Here is a 20106-nt window from a genome sequence, read left to right on the forward strand (position 1 = left end):
AACAATGCTTGAATTTAGAGACTTGGAGAGTTTGGCAGTACTAGAAAGCAGATTTTTTTTTTTTTTCAACTGTCCTGAAAAATACAAGTTCTTTGTAGAAATGCAAACAAACTGTTTTTGTGTCCTTTTTTTTTTTTTTTTCTTTTCTTTTTTTTTTTAAAGAGAATCAAGGTCATGGAGTATTTCATTCTGGAGTACCACAGGTTCTGGCATGACACTGGTCTGATGAGATATAAGCAAATTATTTAAAAAAAGAGAGAATATACACATAGAGAAATGTATTTTTAAGATGTTTCTTTCAAGAGCTTCTGAAATTAACTGAAAGCTCCTGACCTGTATGTCTTTAGACATACTTAGTAGTGGTAGAGCGAGTGCTTATCATTCCATTCTTTCCATTGTAAAGCAATAATGGATTGCAGATTTCAATGTCATCTTACTGGTTTGGCAACTGATGCACTATTTTTTTCTATTCTGAATTCTTGTCCACACAGATTTAGAGAAATGTTTGTGTTTTCCCTGGATTTTGTGTGCATTGCACTCCTATTTCTGATGAAAATTCCAGTGAAATTGTGCATCTACTGTACAATATTCATATACAAAGACAGTAAGTACAATGCTTTCATCAAAGATTGCCATATGTTCAGAAATACCAAATATCCATGCGATATCTGCATCCAGCTGTCAAGCATATGCACAGTAGATCTAGTACTTCCAAAAAAGTATTGAAACATAATGTGTCCATGCTAGGCATGCAGGAAGTTCTGGATTAATATACTTAGCTCTTGACCTGAAGGAGGGAGTCCCTGTACCCTCTAGTACTATCAAATAGAGGTTGAAATAACTTTATTCCTCCATTATTAATATTAAAGACAATAAACCATGCTTTCAAATATCATAAACCCCTTTGAAACTCCCATGAAGATCAGATCACATTGAATGTTTATATGAACTCAGAGAAAAAAGTAAAATGCTTTTCCTTAGAAGTTTTTGGGTATATTTGTGTATTCAGCTCATCTCTTTGATACCAGTAAGTGAGGAGAGCTGTAAAGTCAGTCTTTGCTTATATTAGGATTATAATTTATGCCTGGGCTTTGTTCAATAACAGTTTACTGAATAGTAAGAGTGATATAAATAAATCCTATGAAGGATAATTAAGATCATAATCTATAGTCTAATAATTAAGGTCTTATCTAGAAGGAAAGGTAAGATAGGTGAATATTAAAAAATAATACAAACAGCATAAGTCATTGATTAAAAGATGTAGTAGCTGCATGGTAAAAGAAAGAGAAAATTGAGCCAGATGGACAAGAAAAGAATTTACAGGGTGAAAAAAAAGTAAAGAACACAGACCATTTTTATGACATACATAGTGACTAAACCATGTAATCAAATACTGAAATCATTGATCCTGGATATTTAGATATTATCTACTTTTACTGAATTCTGAGATTTTCTCTGGCATAAAGTTGCAAGAGTAAGGGTGCACTGAAGTTTTTACATAAAATCAAGTTACCCTTAAAGCAGATAGAAGTTCAGCTAAATAAAACATGGAGGCTTAGCTCTGCTAAAATTGGGAACAAGATCTCACAGTGTTGGCTGCTTCAAGCAATTCTTATTTCAGAATCGTTATGTTAAAGAATTATTCTCCTCGTAATTTTTGTTTGTTTGTTTTTTTGTTTTATCGTGGGATAAAATATGGGAAATATAAGGGAAAAATAAATGTGTATTTTCATGTTGATATATACCCCATCTGGTTTACCCTTAGGGCTTAACTGTGGCTCTTAGGGGCCTGAGAAAGATTTAGAGATGGAATGGATCCAAGCGTCTGAAAAACATTTCTTCAAGTCCCTTCAACTTTGAATTGCTTGCTGGGCTCTGGGAAGAACACAGAGGAGGTATTTATGAACAAAAACATATAATTTCTTCCCTTAGTAGAAGAAATCTTGTGCAGCAAATATGAGGATGCAGAGCCTTTCCTTTGCAATCAGATTCCTCTGGGCATTGAAAACACAGCTGGCTGCTCCAGTCCTGCTTCACAGCTCACTTCTGTTAAATTTATTGATAAATTTGTGTTTGTACAATGGAAAGAAGAAAAGATACTGTGTGCTTTTCTGTATCAGTTCAACAGTTTCAGCAGAGCTGTAATTTGACTGATTAGTATGTTTATAGTTGTACAATCAGACTAGTTACTTAAGTAATATGCTTAATTTTATTCCTGTTGATTTCTATTAAATACATTACAGCACTAAGGAATATCTGTGGAATTTGGCCTGCAGGGCAGAGGTAAAATGTAGGAAGAATTCCTAATCTTGCTGGTATTTACAAGAGAAAAACAATTAATGATTTCAGTTGAAGTAAAGCAAATACTATATTAAGTTCATTTGCAGTAAATAATGTGTGATTAAATGTAGAAAGGATTAAATAAATAGAATATTAAAATCATTAGTTCAGGTATAATTACAGATACAAACCTTTTCTTCTGCAGTTCAGAGTTGTCACAGGAAACACGTACATGTGGCACAAAGAGGAATCAAATTCTGGTTTGACAGGTTCAGGCTTCTCCTGTTTTATGTTTTTGGGATCCTGCCTGTCCTCTTCACTACATAGCTGATCAGCTTTTATCTGCTTTAACTTTTGATTTTTCAGTTCTATTGGGTACACACATTTTGCATAATTTCCCAAATTCCTGTTTGTTGGAACCTGTAGCATTGTAACAAGAGTTTCTAGTTCACAGCTGCAATGCCAGGGATTGTCATAGAGACGTAGGTAGTTTAGACTAGGTGTATAAATAAAAATCTCCTCAGATAAAATCTTAATTTGGTTATGCTGAAGTAAGAGTGTGGTAAGTTTATCCAAACCATAAAAAGCCTCAGTCTCAATTTTTGATATGTCATTCTGTTGTAAATCCAGACTTTTCAGTACTTTATACTTGGAAAACATATTATTCTTTAATTTACGAACTCTGTTTCTTGCTAGCAGCATGTGTTTTATATCCTCAGGCCAATCAGGTGCCACAAAAACCAATTTTCTTTCCTGACAATCTAAGTATTTCTCATGAAGATAAGTGTAAATATCACATGTTAGGCCTTGGGCATTGCGCTTAACAGTGCTAGATGCTCTCCTTAAGATGTTTTCCCTTTCATTGTTTCTCAAACTCCTATTCCTTGTCCTCCTACAGTCAGATGCATTACAAAGAAGAAGCAGTAATATAATAGTAACTACTTGCATCCTGACATTCAGCTGGCCCCAGTTCTTTTCTGTGACAGCTGGAACAGTTGAAATTTTTGGATAGTCTGAATCAGTGTTGTACAGATCTGAGGATTCACAGCTGGGGTATGTGGAATCCCTGTGTTGGAAGAAAAATAAAATATTAGAACACATGAAATGGGCATTTCCATGGAGGATTGTATATAATATGCAGTCAAGTACTCGATCATCACGCTACTTGGAACTTCACAAATATTTTGAAGATTTGTCTTATCTCTTTTTGTTTGTTTGTTAGTTTTTACTGACTCTGGTTTACTCTTTTTCATTATAATTAAACATGGGAAACTATATGGAACAATTTCTCACTGATCTTTGTTAGGAGATTCTCATGTGTTCAGGAAAACAGCATCAGGCTGGATCTGTTTGTATTTAAGTTAATCTTGGAAGATGAGCTCAAATGAGGAGTTAGAAGCTGGTCTTTTCCAACTTCCTCAGTGCTCATGTACAGAGCCAGACCAGGGAAAGCCATCCAGTGCCCATCAGACTCCCAGTTTTAGTTTGTGCACAAGGGTGGACTTTTTCCAAGTAATTTTCTCAGGACTGTTTACCCCAATTTTTGGGGTTCTGTGCTTTCATCTCAGTAAACTGCTGTGACTATAGTTCAGGATATTGACCCAGATAGATTGAACCTACATGAGGAGTTCTTACATTTATCTCATACACTGAGACTTTGAACTGTTCACCTATAATATGATAGTTTTTGGGCTTGGTTGTTTTTTTTGTGGTGGTGGTGGGTTTTTTGGTTTGTTTTTAAAGTTTGTTTTGGGTTTGGAGTTTGTTGTTTTGTTTTAAATGTTTTAGGTGAATTAAAAAATTTGCAAGACCTAAATATCTGTGAATGCCAGGGATGAAATATAAGAACTACAAACTATTTCTACAAACTCTAATTTATACCAAGAAGAAAGATTTTATCGATTGCTGTGGCTATTTGTGTTACAAATCTTCCTGATAAAAAGTAGAGACTTGTGTCCTTAAGTACTTTGAAAATGGAGTAGAATTCAGAGATAATATGTGAAGTTCTCATTGGTTTTGGACAGTACCAGGACAAAATGGTACTCAATCTCAATTAATTTTGATAAACAGGCTTCAAAGCTTCAGCAGTCTGGGAGGAGGGTTTTGTTGTTATTATAAGCTTGGAGTTGTCAACAATAAATTTTAATCCTGTATTGTTTACAACTTTCTTTATTCCTTCAGTAGCCACTTGGGCTCTAAAAATGTCTCACTAAATTTCTTGATATTTTAAATTTGAAAAGTGTCTAAGAATGCAGTCACCATTGTGTATTTGTCCATTTTTTTCTCAGTTTAACATTTTTAATTTTATCTTGATTCCATTAATGTTTTTTCATTGCTCTTCCTTGATGGAGAAACAATGTTTGACTTTGCTTTAATTAATAATTTCTTAGAAAAGGGAATTTTTCCTATATAGGTAATTTTTTCTAATAATAAATCAATCTAAGAATAACATAAATATTTTGTTCAGAAATTATGCTTCTCAATATATTCATGCATTTATAGGCTATTTCTAGAGTTAAGTATATAAAAAAATAATTCTTTATCATTTGTAGTCACTTTTTAATGAAGTATACATCCAGTGTTCTTGCCCCAAAACACCAAAATTTACATGCAAGCTTTTGAAAATTACCATAGGTAAAATACAGCTTAAGAAGTTAAAACAAAAATGGTTAAGGACAGTCAAGTTAGTTATGCAAGGGCTGCTTTTCTCCCCTTATAAATAGATCTAGTAATTTCATCATAGAAAACTATCAAATTATGAGAAATGCTTTGCCCATGATAGATTCATTCTGGCTGTTCACTGTCACTTTTTCATCTTTTATGTGCTTGGACAGGGTTTCGTGGAGGATTTGCTACATAACCTCCCCAGGGACTCAAGTGGAGCTGACTGGCCTGCAGTTTCTTGGACCTTCTTCCGTTTCCTGAAAATGGATGTGACATTTCCCATCTTCCAGTCATTAGAAATCTCCTCTGACTGTCATGACCTTTCAAAAATGAGTGAGGCCTCTCAATGACAAGAGACAGCTTTCTTCCTCTTGGATGCACCCTGTCTCATCCCATTTTCTCAGGTGCTCCCTGACATTAACTTCTTCTACGATGTGTATTCCTTTGCTCTCACAGACTCTGCTCACAGCCCCAGCCAAGCACCTGGGAAGCCTCCGACAAGCCTTAGCTGTAAAAACTGAGAATAAAAAGTAATGAAGTAGCTTGTCCTTGAAGATTAACCAGTTCTCCTGGGCCCCTTTGCCCTCCAGGGCTGTCTACTGTGAGATCCTGTTAAACAGATCCCTAAACTAGCCAAAATCTGCTAACAAGTTTAGGTTTTTTTCTTCTACAGTTTGTCCAATTTTCTTTCTGGATTTTGAATATCTCATTTTCTCATTTTCATGGCTGCAGTAACCAAAGCCATTCAAGTTGATATTCACTCAAGCTCACATTCCTTCACCTGTTGAAGAACACATTCCTTAGACTGCTTGTTAGCCAGCTGGATCAAGAAATTGTCTTCAACATACTCTAAAAGTCTCCTGGATATTTTCTGTCAGCATACAGGAGTGGCTAAAGTTTCTCATGAGTAACCAGCATAAGCAAGAGTAAAGCTTCCTTCAGCTGCCCAAAGGTTTCATCCACCGTTCCATCAAGCAGATCAAGCAGTCTGCAGCAGATCCCTACCACAATGTAATGCTCATAGGTCTGGTTTCTAATCATTACAAATAAGCTCTTGGTTGACTTGTCACCCATTTCAATGCAAAGCCCCACGCCTTCAGGCATGATTTTGCATAGAGTGCAGCCCATCCTCACCTTTCTGGGCTGTCATTCCTAAATATTCTGGAACTTTTCATGGTACCCCCTTCAGTTGCACGTGCTATCTCTCTGCATCTCTGGAGTCCCAGTGCAATCACAGATCTGTACCTCCTGTGTCACAGCTCCTGTGTGTGGACTTCGGTCCCTGCTGGTTGATTCCTAAGGTACAAGTCTTTCTGTTCAGACACTTAAAATAGACCCCTTTGTGCTGCTTTTGCATGGAAGGTTTCAGAGATTTTCCTCATCACCATTGCCCCCAGCTTTCTCACCACCCCCTGTGCTTTCACTCCTTTCCAGGTTATGGTTGTCTTCCATCTACATACCTATTTATCCTGATATATCTCCTCTCTCAAATTCTTTGTTGCAGGAATATATTTCAAAAGCACAAACTTTCCTCTTTAGGATTGGTTGGTATTGATTTTCCAGTTATCTGGATGGTCCTTTTGCGTAATAACTGAAATAGGGAAAAGGTGATCACAACATGGAAAAAGACACAGGCTCAACTACTGCATTTTCATGTACATGTACTTTTTGCCCTTGGATTATATTGACATTCATTGTGAAAAATTGCTCATACTAGGATATTTGTTCCCTATATATAAGAATGGAACAATATGAGTAGTACCTGTTCTGCAGGTCAATAAAATATGAAAGCCTTATAATTACTCAAGTTAATGTTCCACCTAGAAGGTAGAACTAAAGAGGAAGGGTTGTGTAAATGATATTATATTAAATTATATTACTTGTTAGAGAAATTTACCAGAGTTCATGGAGAAAATTCATCAATGGTTTTAGATACCAGGACTGGCTAACAGTAATCTTGGTTTAGCAAAATGTATTAACGTGTGCTAACCTTCAGTCATGTGATAAGTCCATTGTGCTCTGTAGGACTGTATCCTTTAAATACATGTCTATAAATGTACGTATCCTTTAAAATGTTAAAATGACCATACTTAGTAATAGTAGCATCACGCCTCTCAGTATTCTACTTTGAGGCTACCAAAAAAAAAGGCTGAGATGTACAGAAATTATTATGACAATTTAAAGATACTTACTCAGATTTTTCCCATATACATGTACATACAAATATAATTTAATATACTTCTGGGTGGTTGTTTTATTATTCAGCCTATTTAAATCTGTCATATAGAGATAGTACTAATGGAACTCTACGACTATTGACAAGGTAAATTAAAAAGAAATATGAAAGTGGTTTTTTTTTTAATCTTGCAGAAAATTTAGAGGTACATGTAATAGAAATACTCTTTTTTGAGTTATTTGTAGGATTCTTTCTGCTATAATTATAATCTGATTTTTTTTTTCCATGTTGGCTGATATTTTATCTTTTTACATTTCCATATATTTATGCTGATGTTTGGAACATCATTTTTTTTCATGTGTAAATAGCAAAAAAAAAAATTCTTCACTGACAAAAGACCTTTTGCAGTTATCCTGTACCTTGTTAATAGGAAATTTTCCCAGTCACATATGATGCTTCGGATTTAAAACCACAAGATTACACTTCTTGTATTGATCACTTTTAGAGAAAAAAGGCAAAGCTCATTGTTTCTGAGATTATGGGAATGTACAAAAGCTGCTGTCCTGTGGAGAATTTTATAGCAGACAGATTTCATTAACATTTCACATGGCAATCCCAAAAGCATTAGCTCAGCACAGGTTCTGTGTACTATGGTAACTAACACAAAGTGCTTAGAGGTGGCAGTATTGCATTTCATAATGCTACATGTGAAGTTTGCTGTGGTGTATCAGACATCCTTTATTGGAACAAGGAGTTAGTGAAGTGTAGGGGTCATTTTTTATTCTCTCATACTATTCCATACAAGCATTTTAGCCTTCATATTGCACAACAGAGATAATCACTTAAAATTTTCCTCTGAAAACCTCTGTCACATATGGTAGCATGAACACTGTCCATCAGGAATAAATGTCAGAAGGTGAGTTTGTCAGATTGCTTCAAAACAATGATTGTGAGACTGCAAATGTCAAAATTAATTGGAAAACTGGTATGACAGAATTCCTGCAGAATTTAGCTGTAACACAAAACAAAAAGGATTTTTCTTAGTCTGTGTGATCCTTGAGTTTTAAGGAAGATATCACTTTAAAAGTGGAAAAGGAAGGCCTGTGTTAAAATTCTCAGATCATTAAAAATTGGTCATATAACCAATAAGGGAAATCAGTATCTCTTCAAAGTTATTGTGAGGTTTTGATCACAGTCTTCAAAATGCAGTGAGAAAGGCTTACCTGTATCTTAAATTGTGCAGCCTTGCAGCAACATATACATTAAAAACTCAGAGCTACCAGAGTATTTATCCCAGTCTCTCAAATTATTATCTATTTTATCAGATATATTTGGAAGTATACTTCTCCAAATTTTATTTTCCCCCACTCATTTCTGTGGGATGTTACACTAAGATGCAAAATAGCTCAGCCTTCCACAAAGAAGAACACTTTTACTTTTGCACTTAATGTGAATTAAACATTTCCATGTCAAAAAAAAAAAATAAAAGGCACCACAAATAACACATGCCTTTGTATTCTAATATCTGGTTCTAGTGAACATTGTTGGGTTTTTTTCATGAAATGTAAACTTATATTTACTTTCTTCATATTTTTGTACTTTTTTTTTTTCACAAGGGCATTTTTTAACACTTCCTCTTTGCATTTGTGTCCAGCACATTCCCCTACTCTGTATTGAAAGCATAGTCAATTCCAAAAGTCAGTATGCCACTCCTTAAGCAGTCAGCTCCTCAGTGGGAGTTCCCTTCTTCTTCAAAATGCCTCATTTTGCTGACTTGCAGAACTGCATGACTACGACTAAATTTCTACCAGAGCAGAAGGTCCTAATTTTAGGTTTTGATTTTCTGTATGCTTTTATTTGTGGTGCTTGTGGTAATTGTTATTTTTTCTAGTTTGAAATGTCATTCAGTCAAATGAATAGTTTACCGTATGATATAAACCTGCAGATGGAAATTAAAATAATTTCAGATTATAGATTCTTGATTTTACAGAGTGCTGTTGATTAACATTTTCCACTTACACAATTTGCTTTCTCTTAACTAATATTTAGTATAAAGAAATGTTTTCCAAAGAACTGATCAAAAATTAAAATGACATGACTCTCTTTTGTAACTCTTTCAATTTTTCAGATTCTTTTAATAGTACTCTTCTAAATAATTATATTGCTTGAGAAGTTTAAACTACACATTCCTGCTTTTAATATCTTTTGATAGAGATCTGGTTTTCATTTCCAGCAGGCACTGCTTGTAAAATCAATGGCAAAAACAATCCAACAAACTTACACTGAAAAGTCATACTTGTGAAGTATGCACAAAGAAGTTCCAATTAATTAAAAAAGTATGCTTTTACAGTTGCTTAAGATAATTTTACGATATTACTGGTTTCATATGATGAAATATCTTGCATGATAGTGCTATTCCCCACTAATTTGCAATACAAGAGCAGAGGAAAAACTGCAGCCAAAGAAGTGGTCTTTCAAACTTCAGCAAGCAGATAATTGCATTTCATACTGAACATCTTTTCTTTACAGTAATTTTCAGAAAACTTTAACTATGACATTTTATGTTCTTTTGATCCTTTATCGTGCCCTTGTAACAAATTGCTCTGTTGTTTTTTGTGGGTTTTTTTGCAAAGCTTCCCCAGTTTACAGTAAATGAGTTTGGCTCACTGCAGAAAATTCTAAGACAAAGGTTTACCATACCTGGACTCTTGAAAAGGCTGTCACAAGATCATCTGTTTGGAAATTCCAGGTCGCATTCAGGTTTGTAGTTCACGTCTTTCTTTCATAATGTGAAGCAGAGGATCCTTTATATGACTGGCAGCATCCTGCATTCATGGTATACTGAGGTTGAGCAAGCACTGCAGCAGCCTTCCAGGGTTTTGAATTACATGACTACAGCTGTTTAAGTTTTACTGAGGAATAATAGCACTATAGGTTTGGATCACTTCCAGTAAACTGTCAGATCTATAAACAGCTAGTACTTACTGCATAATGAGAACAAGGCTTGCTTTTTGTAGCCAGAAATAGACTAATTTTATGTCATGATTAGTTGGGGGTTTATATCTTGAGTTTTAAAAATGCAGTTTTTACTAAGATACCAAAAAAAATAGAAGCCACCCTGTGCTGGAAAAAAATGCAAATTTACAGTTGATTTCCTGAGAAGGAAGTTAATTAAAAAGTGAACTCTTGTTGCAGCTTTACATTGGTTTAATATATAAATTGAAGTTGTATTTATAACTGCAATTTAAAAATAGTTATGTTTTGGATTACTTTGGTATCCTACTAAACCTGTAAACAAAACAAAGGTTTTAGAATGCAGTACTATTTTAGAAACTTTCAAATATATACTGTATCTTGAAACATATTCCAAAAGCAATGTGAAATGCCAAATTGTAAGACAATGAAAGTCTCCTAATGTTTAAGTAGAGACTCATGCATAAATTTCTTTATAAATTGAAAAGATTCTCCATATAACAAAGTACATGTGAAATGATAGAGATGGAGTCTGAGAAATGTAACAGTTTCACTTTCCATCTAACAAAACCTTTTCAGTACAAAGAATGAGGCAGATGGGGCAAAAGTCCTGTTCTGATTACTCTTTACTAAGTGTCTGTTTCTTGTTCATGAGAATCATGCTGAGAATTGTTGTGCAGTGATAGGGTGAAGTTTGAAATGAGGGCTGAGGTTAGAGGAAAGTTAAGAACTACCTACCTCTGAGTAATTTCTCAAAATGCCAGTAATTTGTTCTGTTTTCCGAAAGCATCATCCCTGCTTGTTTAGAAGTGTCATCAGGAGCTGTAGGGATCTGCCTCTAGAAAGCATGATCTAATAGTGCTTAGGGAGAAGTGATCATCATCAAATGGGGAAAACCACAATCCTCCCCTACTAGAGGACACTGGGTTTGCTTGCCAGTGTATTTGAGAGCCCTGAAAGGAATTCCCCAGCTTTCTCCATTTTTGGATTCTGGAACAGTGCTTAATGGTTATGACCAAGTACCTAAGTGAGCAGTTAAAACCAAAAAAACCATCACAGTTGGATAAAAATTGCATCACAGTTGGATAAAAGATTTAAAAAATATTTTCTTTCCCCTCACTGGATAAACTAACCCAAAGGGAGATTTTGTAAGGCTAACATTTCAAATTAATTGGAAAACTGTAGAGGAGTTATACTATTAACATTGAAATGATGCTTAAAATATTATATAGAATGTATCTTTTTAATTTTTTTAAATTTTTCTTTTATTTAAACATAACAGTTCTTTTTATATGAGTTTTATTGCCACTACTTCTGTAGGATTTGAATGGTTAATTAGAAAGCCCAGCTGTAAAATGCGTGATTATGTTAACGATTGTGTGAGTAGCAGCTTAAGGACCAAGACATTTAATTAGATCATTAAAACAGAGGCAGAAAAGTGAGACTTAAGCAGACATTTTCTAGTCCACTGCTACAAAATAGGGCAATCTTTTCTTTGACTATTATGTTCATACATGACAATAATACTGGATAAATTTGTAGGCATGGGTTTTTTTGCATAAAGTAATGGTAATTAAGATTTTATCCATGTGGCACAGGTAGTAAATATTTTTGTTGATGAACTTCAAGATATTTTCATAAAAATATAGAGATTCTCTTGTGTCTTGTTCAAAAGGTATCCTATAATACCACTGACATTCTTAGAGTCCCACCTAGAAAGTGTAAGATCTGTTTGTTCTCCTGAAGCTGAACAGCATTGGTGGAAAATTTTCTGCTATTAGACACAAAACTGGAAAGACCTGAGGGTATAAAGCAATTGCATGTCATGCCCAAAATGTGTTACAGCAGTCTGTCACTTGCTGTGGGTTACAACAGCTGAATAAGAGAACACAAACCACTGGGAAAAATTAATTTGTCCCTTTCATTTCTTGACATCTGCTTTGCAGGGGTGTCAGAGAAGTCTACATGTAGACTTCACCAGTTTTCAACATCTGTGTTCCTCCTGCTCTGGCTTCATTGGGAGAATTCTCATTTTGGCAAATTCTGGCTTCTTAGATGTATCAAGCCACAGAAAAGGAGCCATCACTTGGGGAACAAATCTGATCCATGTTCTTTATTTATTGAAGAGGATAATGATTGTTTATATTTCCTGAATACAAACTTGTGTAACTGAAGAATACTGTAAGTTACAAATGCTCTGTTATTTATTTTAGGAAAATGTTAATTCAGGAATATGTTAAGTGCTTTTATTTGGGCAGTGGAAAACTAAAAGAAAAATAGCATGTGGAGTCGAGCCATCAGTGTAATGTGCCAAACATCTGAAAGGATGTCACAATTCATTTTATGATTCTTGACAAACACAGGATACAAAAAAGATAGTCCCATGTGCCCCAGAGAGTACTTCCTCAATTCTTAATGTTGATTTTCAGATTTCTATCCTCAGTGTATTGCCAATACTGGAATCACAAGAGTGTTTCTTCAAAATCCCTTTTGTGCTGTAGACAGAGTTCTGCCTTGCAGGCTGGATTCCACAAATCCAATCAGTTCTGGGAGAAAGATAGAATTGTAAAGTAGTGTATGTGTAGCAAAAAAGCCAAACCTGAATAAGAAATCTGTGTATCCCTATTCTTCAGAATAAGAAACTACAGAAAGGTTAAACTAAGTGACCTTTGATATTCTTATAAGCATTTCATCATTTCACTGCAATTATTTTCTAAATCCATGGGGACAGAGCTTTAGCTATGGTTTGCTCCATGTTTTTTTGTTGTACTTTCATTTCAGATCATAGTATACTATTATGCAATCAAGAAAAAACCCAAGACAGTCACTTACATATTAGACTGAAAACTCCTACAGAAACGGAATTATATTTTACTTGTTTACCTCATATTTTTACATTTATATTTTATTTTTGCATTCACTTCTGATCTGTATATGCAAGAAAAATAAGACCCTTATAGAATGATTTTACTGAGTTAGTCTGTTTTGCAGAATTTTGTAGGATCAAAGATTCAATAACCTCAATATTCTTCCTGATATTTGGCTTGAAAGATGAGGTTTAAGTGGGATTTTACTCATCTGGGGCAAAGAATACAGTATGAAATTCCATATGTATCCTAACATTGATTCTCAGGCCCAGTTATTCACTCTTGAGGAAATCTGTTAAACACTGAAATTCCAAGTGAGCTGAGAAAGCAATTGTTTTACTAAAATGTGCAAGAAATTTCACATTTCTATACCTTATATTTGAGAGTGCCTGAAGTTTTTTAGCTAATCCATAGGGGACTTAGAAAAGAAATTTAAGATTTTATTGTTCTAGAAATAAAGGAAAGAGAAATACATATGACTGCAGAAAGATCTAAATGTTGATTAATTTTCTTTAATCTTATCTGAATGCTATATTTCATACTGGAACATTCTCAACTTGATGACTGAGATCCATTATCCAGTTTCAAGTAAAAAACCAGTTCAAGTGAAAAAGAAATTAGAAATTATCTGTGCAGTGGTATTATTATTAACTGCTTCCCTATAATTTGGTTTGACTTGCATGGAGGAGAGCACTAGATTTCTGCTATTTGTGGTATCAAATGTCTCTGTTAAGCAAACAGTGCTTTTCCAGAGAGATTAAAAGTCCTTTAGGCTGCATTTAACATTATGCAATCCTTACTGAATTCCAGAAAAAGGCATGCTATTTCTGCCAGGATTGCTGAGTTTGATCTGATTACCTGCTACCCACCATCTCTTTTGAGAATGGGAATTTCACTTTATTTTAGGCATCCAAGATAAGGTAGTACCTAGAAAATTAACTGAATATATCTATATAGAAATTAGAGAGTGGGAGAGGTCTCCAGAGGTGACTCAGATCTGTCTTGGGATCTTTGTTGCTCTTTGCTATACAGAGATCATCAGGATTCATATTTTTCTGTTGTTGTGCTGCTTGAGAGCCAACAAGCAAGAGGCCTGTTGCAGAGTTAGGTAAACTCTTGCTTGAATGACTTGGTCATGCCATGTTAAAGCAATTGGTGCTTCTTGACCAGCAGAAAGTATAGATTTCCCAATACATCCCTCAGATATTCATCATTAAGCTAATCCCGTTCATACATAGTGAATATTTTGGGGTGAGGAAACAAGACAGGATTATGTCACGTTGCATATATCAATAGTAAGTACAAAACTAGAATCTGGACAACTGAGTTTCATATTCTGTCCTGAGAATTAGCACATCTGTCCCTACTGACATTTATCTTCTGATGATGACTACCAGTAGAAAAGAGGATTGATTGACTTTGCCATAGTAGCCCTACACTGCACCTGGTTGTTTTGCAATCATTTGGGGTGGGAAAATCCAATCTATCCATACTGATGGTGAAGTCTGCAGTACTATCTGCAGATCCTCACTGATGTGTTGCCCACATCAACCACATTCCCAAAGCCACAGTGCCCCTTTATCCAACAGACACATCTCAGTTGAATGTGGTATAAGAGCCTGGAGTGCACCAACAGGCTGTACATGCTCTGAACAGCTTGTTGTTATGGTTCTTTCTTTATAATCCCTCTCTGCCACCTCCCCTGCAGCCTCACAAGATTCTGCTCTTTTTCCTCCTTCATCTGCTTCTTAGACTATAGCTGTTCCTGGAGAAGCCTGATCCAGGACACCATAGCTGCACCATATCAGGCCCCACCTTGAACACAGCCAGCAGTCAGAGGCATGGGACTTGATGGATTTATATCACCATGCATTACCATTAAAATATTTCCTCCATTTATTTTGATGGTAGGGTCTTCATCCTGTTATTTTGCAGGCTTACAGATCCACTGTAGAAAAACAAATATGCTACACCTGTCCTGAACTCAAAACACAGTAGATTATTTGCATCCACCGTGCTAAAAGTGCCAGTATTTGTTATGAGCCACACGATATTGTCTGTCTGTATGTGAGATCTGCACAAACACTTTAACAATACATTTGACAGACATTAAGCCAGTTTCCCTCTGGGCTGGCATCCCTGTTCACAAGGGAAAATGTGCAAAGAGTACGACAGTCCTCTGAGAAAAGACATTTAACATCAAAGCATTTAAAACAATTGACAAAGAATCTGTTTAAAAGGCCACTTCAGCCTGAAAATAAAAAGCAAGCCAACCTGGGCATAAGTTAAAAGATGAGGCATTATGCCAGAAAGGAAAAGACAGTCTGTCTTGATTATAACTTCAAGTCATTTACTCCATTAAAAAACATCCCACATGCAAAAGGAACCCAAACATTAAATTTTCAGAAAGAAGAGCCAGAAACCAAGGTGTGAATCTCCTCACTCAATGTAAGATAGAAGTAAAGCAGGCTTGATTCTAGTTTCCACTAGTAGTGGGGACCAGTCATGTGCTACAAATGCTGGAGAATAAAAGTGCAAGAACTGGGAGCACCTCCTGGTGGATTGTTACTGTGTTTAGGTGTGATGGGTGATCAGCTGCTGCTCAGTTTCTCGTTTGCTTTTCTGTGACCACCTCCTGTCTCCTAATGGTGTCCACTGTCAGACAACATTTATACCCTAAGCAAAGCCTGTGCCTTACACTGCTGCTCCCCTTAGGCAAGGTAGCCAAGAACATCAGGCTTCTGCAGCAGTGGGAGAGGTGGGGCACAGCAAAAAAAATCCCAGTCTATTTATGTTACAAGATTCCTTCTTTGGATTCTTCTCTTCACAGGCCTTATTTGGTACCCAGGAGGGCATGCCAGACTACTTTTTTCTGTGGGTGTTTTGCAAATGAATTCCTGGGGCTGTAGTTTGAGCTGCACAGAGTTAGTATAGAATCATACAATCATTAAGGTTGGAAAAGATCTCTAAGGTCCCCAGGTCCAACCAACAACTGTTACATTACACAGCTTCAAAACCCTGGAAAACTGCAAGATCTCTACATGCAAATGTCAGGGGGACTACTTCATGGGGAGAAATTGTTCACATCTGTGTTTTTTGTAAAAGCTAAAAAGGAACTGTCATTTGCACAGCATTTATATGTCAAAAGAAACACTTCGTATGCCCAGGAGTGAATGGACATCTATTGAATTTAAGCAGTTAAAAAATTGTCTCCCTGGAGTGATAAAAGGAATACACTGAATTGACAGATCCATCAGTCCATTTGTAATTTCATTGAATGTTGCACTGTTAGAGTAGGCAGAGCTGTTGTTGTGGTCCTGCATGAAGGATTCTGTAGAAGAGCTCAATATTATTGTGACTGCAGAGGACTTTTCCTTGTACCCCCTCTGAATCTAACACACATTTTACTGTGGATCTGGAAAGAAACAATGAAGATATTTTGTTACATTCAGAACTTGCTTCAAACTGAATTTCAACATCTACCATAGGTGAATAAATCATAAGGTTGGGAAAACAAGGGTAGAATAATGAGACAGTAACATTCATTACCACTTCCATAAATGGTGTCAGCTGTAGAAAATTTTGAACCTGACTCTTCCTTGGTTAGAGGACACATTTTTTTAACAGATCCTTTAGAATATGTTCAAATTTCAGAGTAATATGTATACCTCATGGATCTGATTTTTCTTCTAGGAAGATTCATGCATTTCTTGTTTTAGTGAGCATCTAGGTGCCTATGGTAAGATGTTAAAGCGTTAAGAAGATCTCAAGATTTTCCTATACTGTTTTTGTTAGGCTTGCTAAGACATAAACATTTAATTTCTTGTGTAAATTTTAGCTATATCTTCAGAAATACTCCAATGGCTGCAATTGGATTCAAGATCTGCTAATCAGCAAAATGTTAACTCTTATAGACAGATGTATTTAAGTTAGAAACTGAAAATAAACTGTACTTTTTGAGAAACTTTATGATGTTAGAACTGAGCTATCCTCTCAAATGACTTAAAAGAAGTAAGAATCAATTCAAGAGGAGAAGTTCTAAGCAAATGAAGTTTTTACAACTATTGTCTAATTATGCTTATAAATCTTGCTTACTTGCAATCACTGTCAGAAAACTTCAGTTGTCTTCTTTTTTCATTGGTATGTTTGAATTATGGTCTTCCAGTTTACAAATGAGAACATTTAATTTCTTTCAGTGGTAAAGCAACTATATTATATGGGAACAGCATTCTGCTACTAATTTTGCCCATCAAAAAAGAACTTCCAGGCTTCTGCAAAAGTGATAGTTAACTATATCACTGTCTCTAGTATTTGCCATACTTCATAATCTCCAGGTAATTGCTTCTTTTCCTTGTGTTCCCAAACAAAATAACCATATGGAGAATTTCAGTGGTTTATGTACCACTCACTCTCTGGAAGCTACTGTTACACGGGTTATAACTATTTGTTTGAAATGGTAACTTTTTGGTATTATATGGAGAATATTGCTGATCTTTTTTTTCATGTGTCAGCATGATAATATGAATGTTTTATTTCACCTTTTTTCTTCAGAGGCTCTGGTTGAAAAAGTAATGTCTGTTGTCTTTCTTGACTCTCCAAAACTTTTGAAGCCCTTGCAGAATGTAAACTTTTGAAAGTCAGCAATAAAGGTTAGTATAATGATCAAAAAAATAATTAGGATTATGTATTTTTACAGTTCATTCAGATAATTTGAAATAAATCTTTCAGCTGATTTCAGTGGGTATTTGTGTATGTCAGATGTGTAACTTGCATCTTAAATATTTCAACAGGGAATAACCAAAATGATGATTTTAATGATTTAAGTTTCAAGCTGATGAGTAAATGCTGCCTATACATCAGGCACATTCATATGGCTGATTGCCAGAAGATGACAGAAGCTGGTGTTGAGATGATCTCACCATTGAAGCATATTTTTGTACTGAATATGGCAGACTGCACAAGGCACTAGATCACATCAGATTTCTTCAGATTTCTGGTAACAATTGCAAAGGGATTGTAATTAAGTTAATTTAATTTTTAATAAGTCCTGTTAACACATCTTTCAGTTTTAAAAATAAATTCTTAGAATCTAAGTATAGATATCTTAATATTTTGAAAAATATTTTATACATATAGTTTTTGTTCCTGTATCATGTTTTCAAAAATCCATTCATTGGTACTCCAGTTCAAGCAAAAAAAATTAACTGTTGATGTAGTGTCACTTAATAGCCATGGCATATTATACTGCTGGAATGTGGCTATGAAGAAAAATATGACAACCAAAGAAAATTGTCACAATTCCATTTTCACAGTTCTCTTGAATCTTGGATATTATTTAATTTTGTGAATATTGAAGTAATACTTTATTACTGTTGAATAATAAGAAATAAATAAAATTGACAATTTTTTACAATTATCAAGAAAACATGGTAATGTATATAGAGGAAAAATATATTTTCTAGAAACAAAGACAAATGGAAGGAGTTCCAAAGCTGCCATTTGATCCCTGTTTTGTGACAGAATCAAGGGCGAGAGAACAGGGAAGGAAAAGCTTACAAATATTTCAAAATGAAAAGACCTATAAAATAGTACAAAGACGTTAGAATTGCTGTTATTCCTAAAGTTTCTGACACCGTAAGAACTTTTAGGAATTCTGCTTTAAAGTATAACAAAAGCTTTTTTTGTGCCTATAGGCATATAAAAATCTGATAATATTGCCTGTAGGAGCATTGAAAAGTGCTGGAACAATACCACATCATCTTGTTGGTAGTTTAGCTGGGCAGGTGGGACAGCTGCCTGCATTTTCTGGTTTAACATTTAGCAGTCTGGGTTTTCCAGTCTGTCAGCCAAATCATGGGCTGTGAATGTGTTTGCACGTGTCTACTGCTTCTACTGCTAAAGAATAGCTGGATTATCCTAACAAAATTTTTTAAGCACTAGTAAGGGTATTGTAGAAATCCACTCTTATTTTATTGCTTTTCCAGACACTTCAAACATTTCAGCATCAGCAAAGATTTTAACACATCTAAACTCATGTGGTGGGTTGACTCTGGGCTCCAGGTACCGACAAAAGCTGCTCTACCATTTCAGTGGACAGGAAAAGAAAATACAGCAAAGAATTTGTGGGTCAAGGTAAGGACAGGGAGAGATAATTCACCTGTTACTGTCACAGGCAAACCAGGCTTGATGTGGGGAATAAATTTATTTATTGCTAATCCAATAAGAGTAAGTTAATGAGAAATAAAACCAATCTTAAAACACCTTCACCCCACCCCTTCCTTCTTCCTGGGCTCAGGTTCACCCTTGAACTCTCTCTCCTCTCCTCAGTGGCACAAGGTGATGGAAAATGGATATTTCAAATCTACCAAATTAGAATTCCTTAATTATAGGAAATTACTACATGTGAATACTGAAGAAAGAAAATTAATAGATCATGATTTTTAGAATTAAGAGATGTGAGTAAAAACATGTCTAAAAATGGACAAAGGCAATGTAGTGGTTCATCTCCGTGGCACATTATTCCAGTTTAGAAATGATGGCATTCTTGTCCTCATGTATGATAGTGTATGGCCTCTGTTGTCACATAGTTGATCAGCTGTATATTCATGGCTTGATTATTTAAAAAGTTATAATGTGGCCATTTCAGCTCTCAAGCTCAGTGTGGTTACAGAATATTAACCTCGGACTTGGTTGCCAGGCTCAGCATTCCTTATGGACTTTATGATAGTTATTCTGAAGTTGCATTTCTTAAATTTATCTGTCCTCTTGAATGAAAACCAATTGCACTGTGAAATAACACCCAAACTGTCACAGTGGTTGAATTATTGCAGGGTGATTTTATGAATTCTAGCTTCTACTGTAGCTTGTGTTCACACAGTGAGGCCTTGTTCAGGTTATCAGTTTATTAGTAGTGCTGGGACTTTGGTATTTGCAGTGATTCTTTGTGTTGCAAGAAACTGTACAAGCCAAAATATGATTCTGTCCTACAGAATTCTGGGATTAATTTTTTATTCATCAGGGAATAAAGAAAAAAAAATAAATGCTGGGAATGCATTGAAAAGCTAATTATGTAGTAATGTTAAACATACCAGAGGTCTGAACTGTATTGAAACATCCAAGCTGTATTCAGGTCTACAAATCTCTCAA

General features: G+C 35.3%; 1 protein-coding gene and 1 long non-coding RNA gene across 2 annotated transcripts in view; one reads left to right on the forward strand and one right to left on the reverse strand.

The window, feature by feature from the left end:
• LOC144246343 (uncharacterized) overlaps nt 1–568 on the forward strand; it is a 19201-nt gene extending 18633 nt beyond the window's left edge. The window contains exon 3 of the long non-coding RNA XR_013340037.1: nt 492–568. This is a non-coding gene — a long non-coding RNA (uncharacterized LOC144246343). The remainder of the gene's footprint in view (nt 1–491) is intronic.
• Nucleotides 1–12529, reverse strand: part of LRRC17 (leucine rich repeat containing 17) — a 15937-nt gene extending 3408 nt beyond the window's left edge. The window contains exons 1-4 of the mRNA XM_021546138.2: nt 12462–12529; nt 9821–10018; nt 6405–6535; nt 2472–3346 (exon numbers count right to left, since the gene is read on the reverse strand). Of these exons, the coding sequence (XP_021401813.2) occupies nt 2472–3228 (757 nt within the window). The 5' untranslated portion in view covers nt 3229–3346; nt 6405–6535; nt 9821–10018; nt 12462–12529. The remainder of the gene's footprint in view (nt 1–2471; nt 3347–6404; nt 6536–9820; nt 10019–12461) is intronic.
• Between the last annotated feature and the right edge of the window lie 7577 nt (nt 12530–20106).

Source organism: Lonchura striata, chromosome 5, assembly GCF_046129695.1.
Source record: "Lonchura striata isolate bLonStr1 chromosome 5, bLonStr1.mat, whole genome shotgun sequence".
In the NCBI taxonomy this organism is placed as follows: domain Eukaryota; kingdom Metazoa; phylum Chordata; class Aves; order Passeriformes; family Estrildidae; genus Lonchura; species Lonchura striata.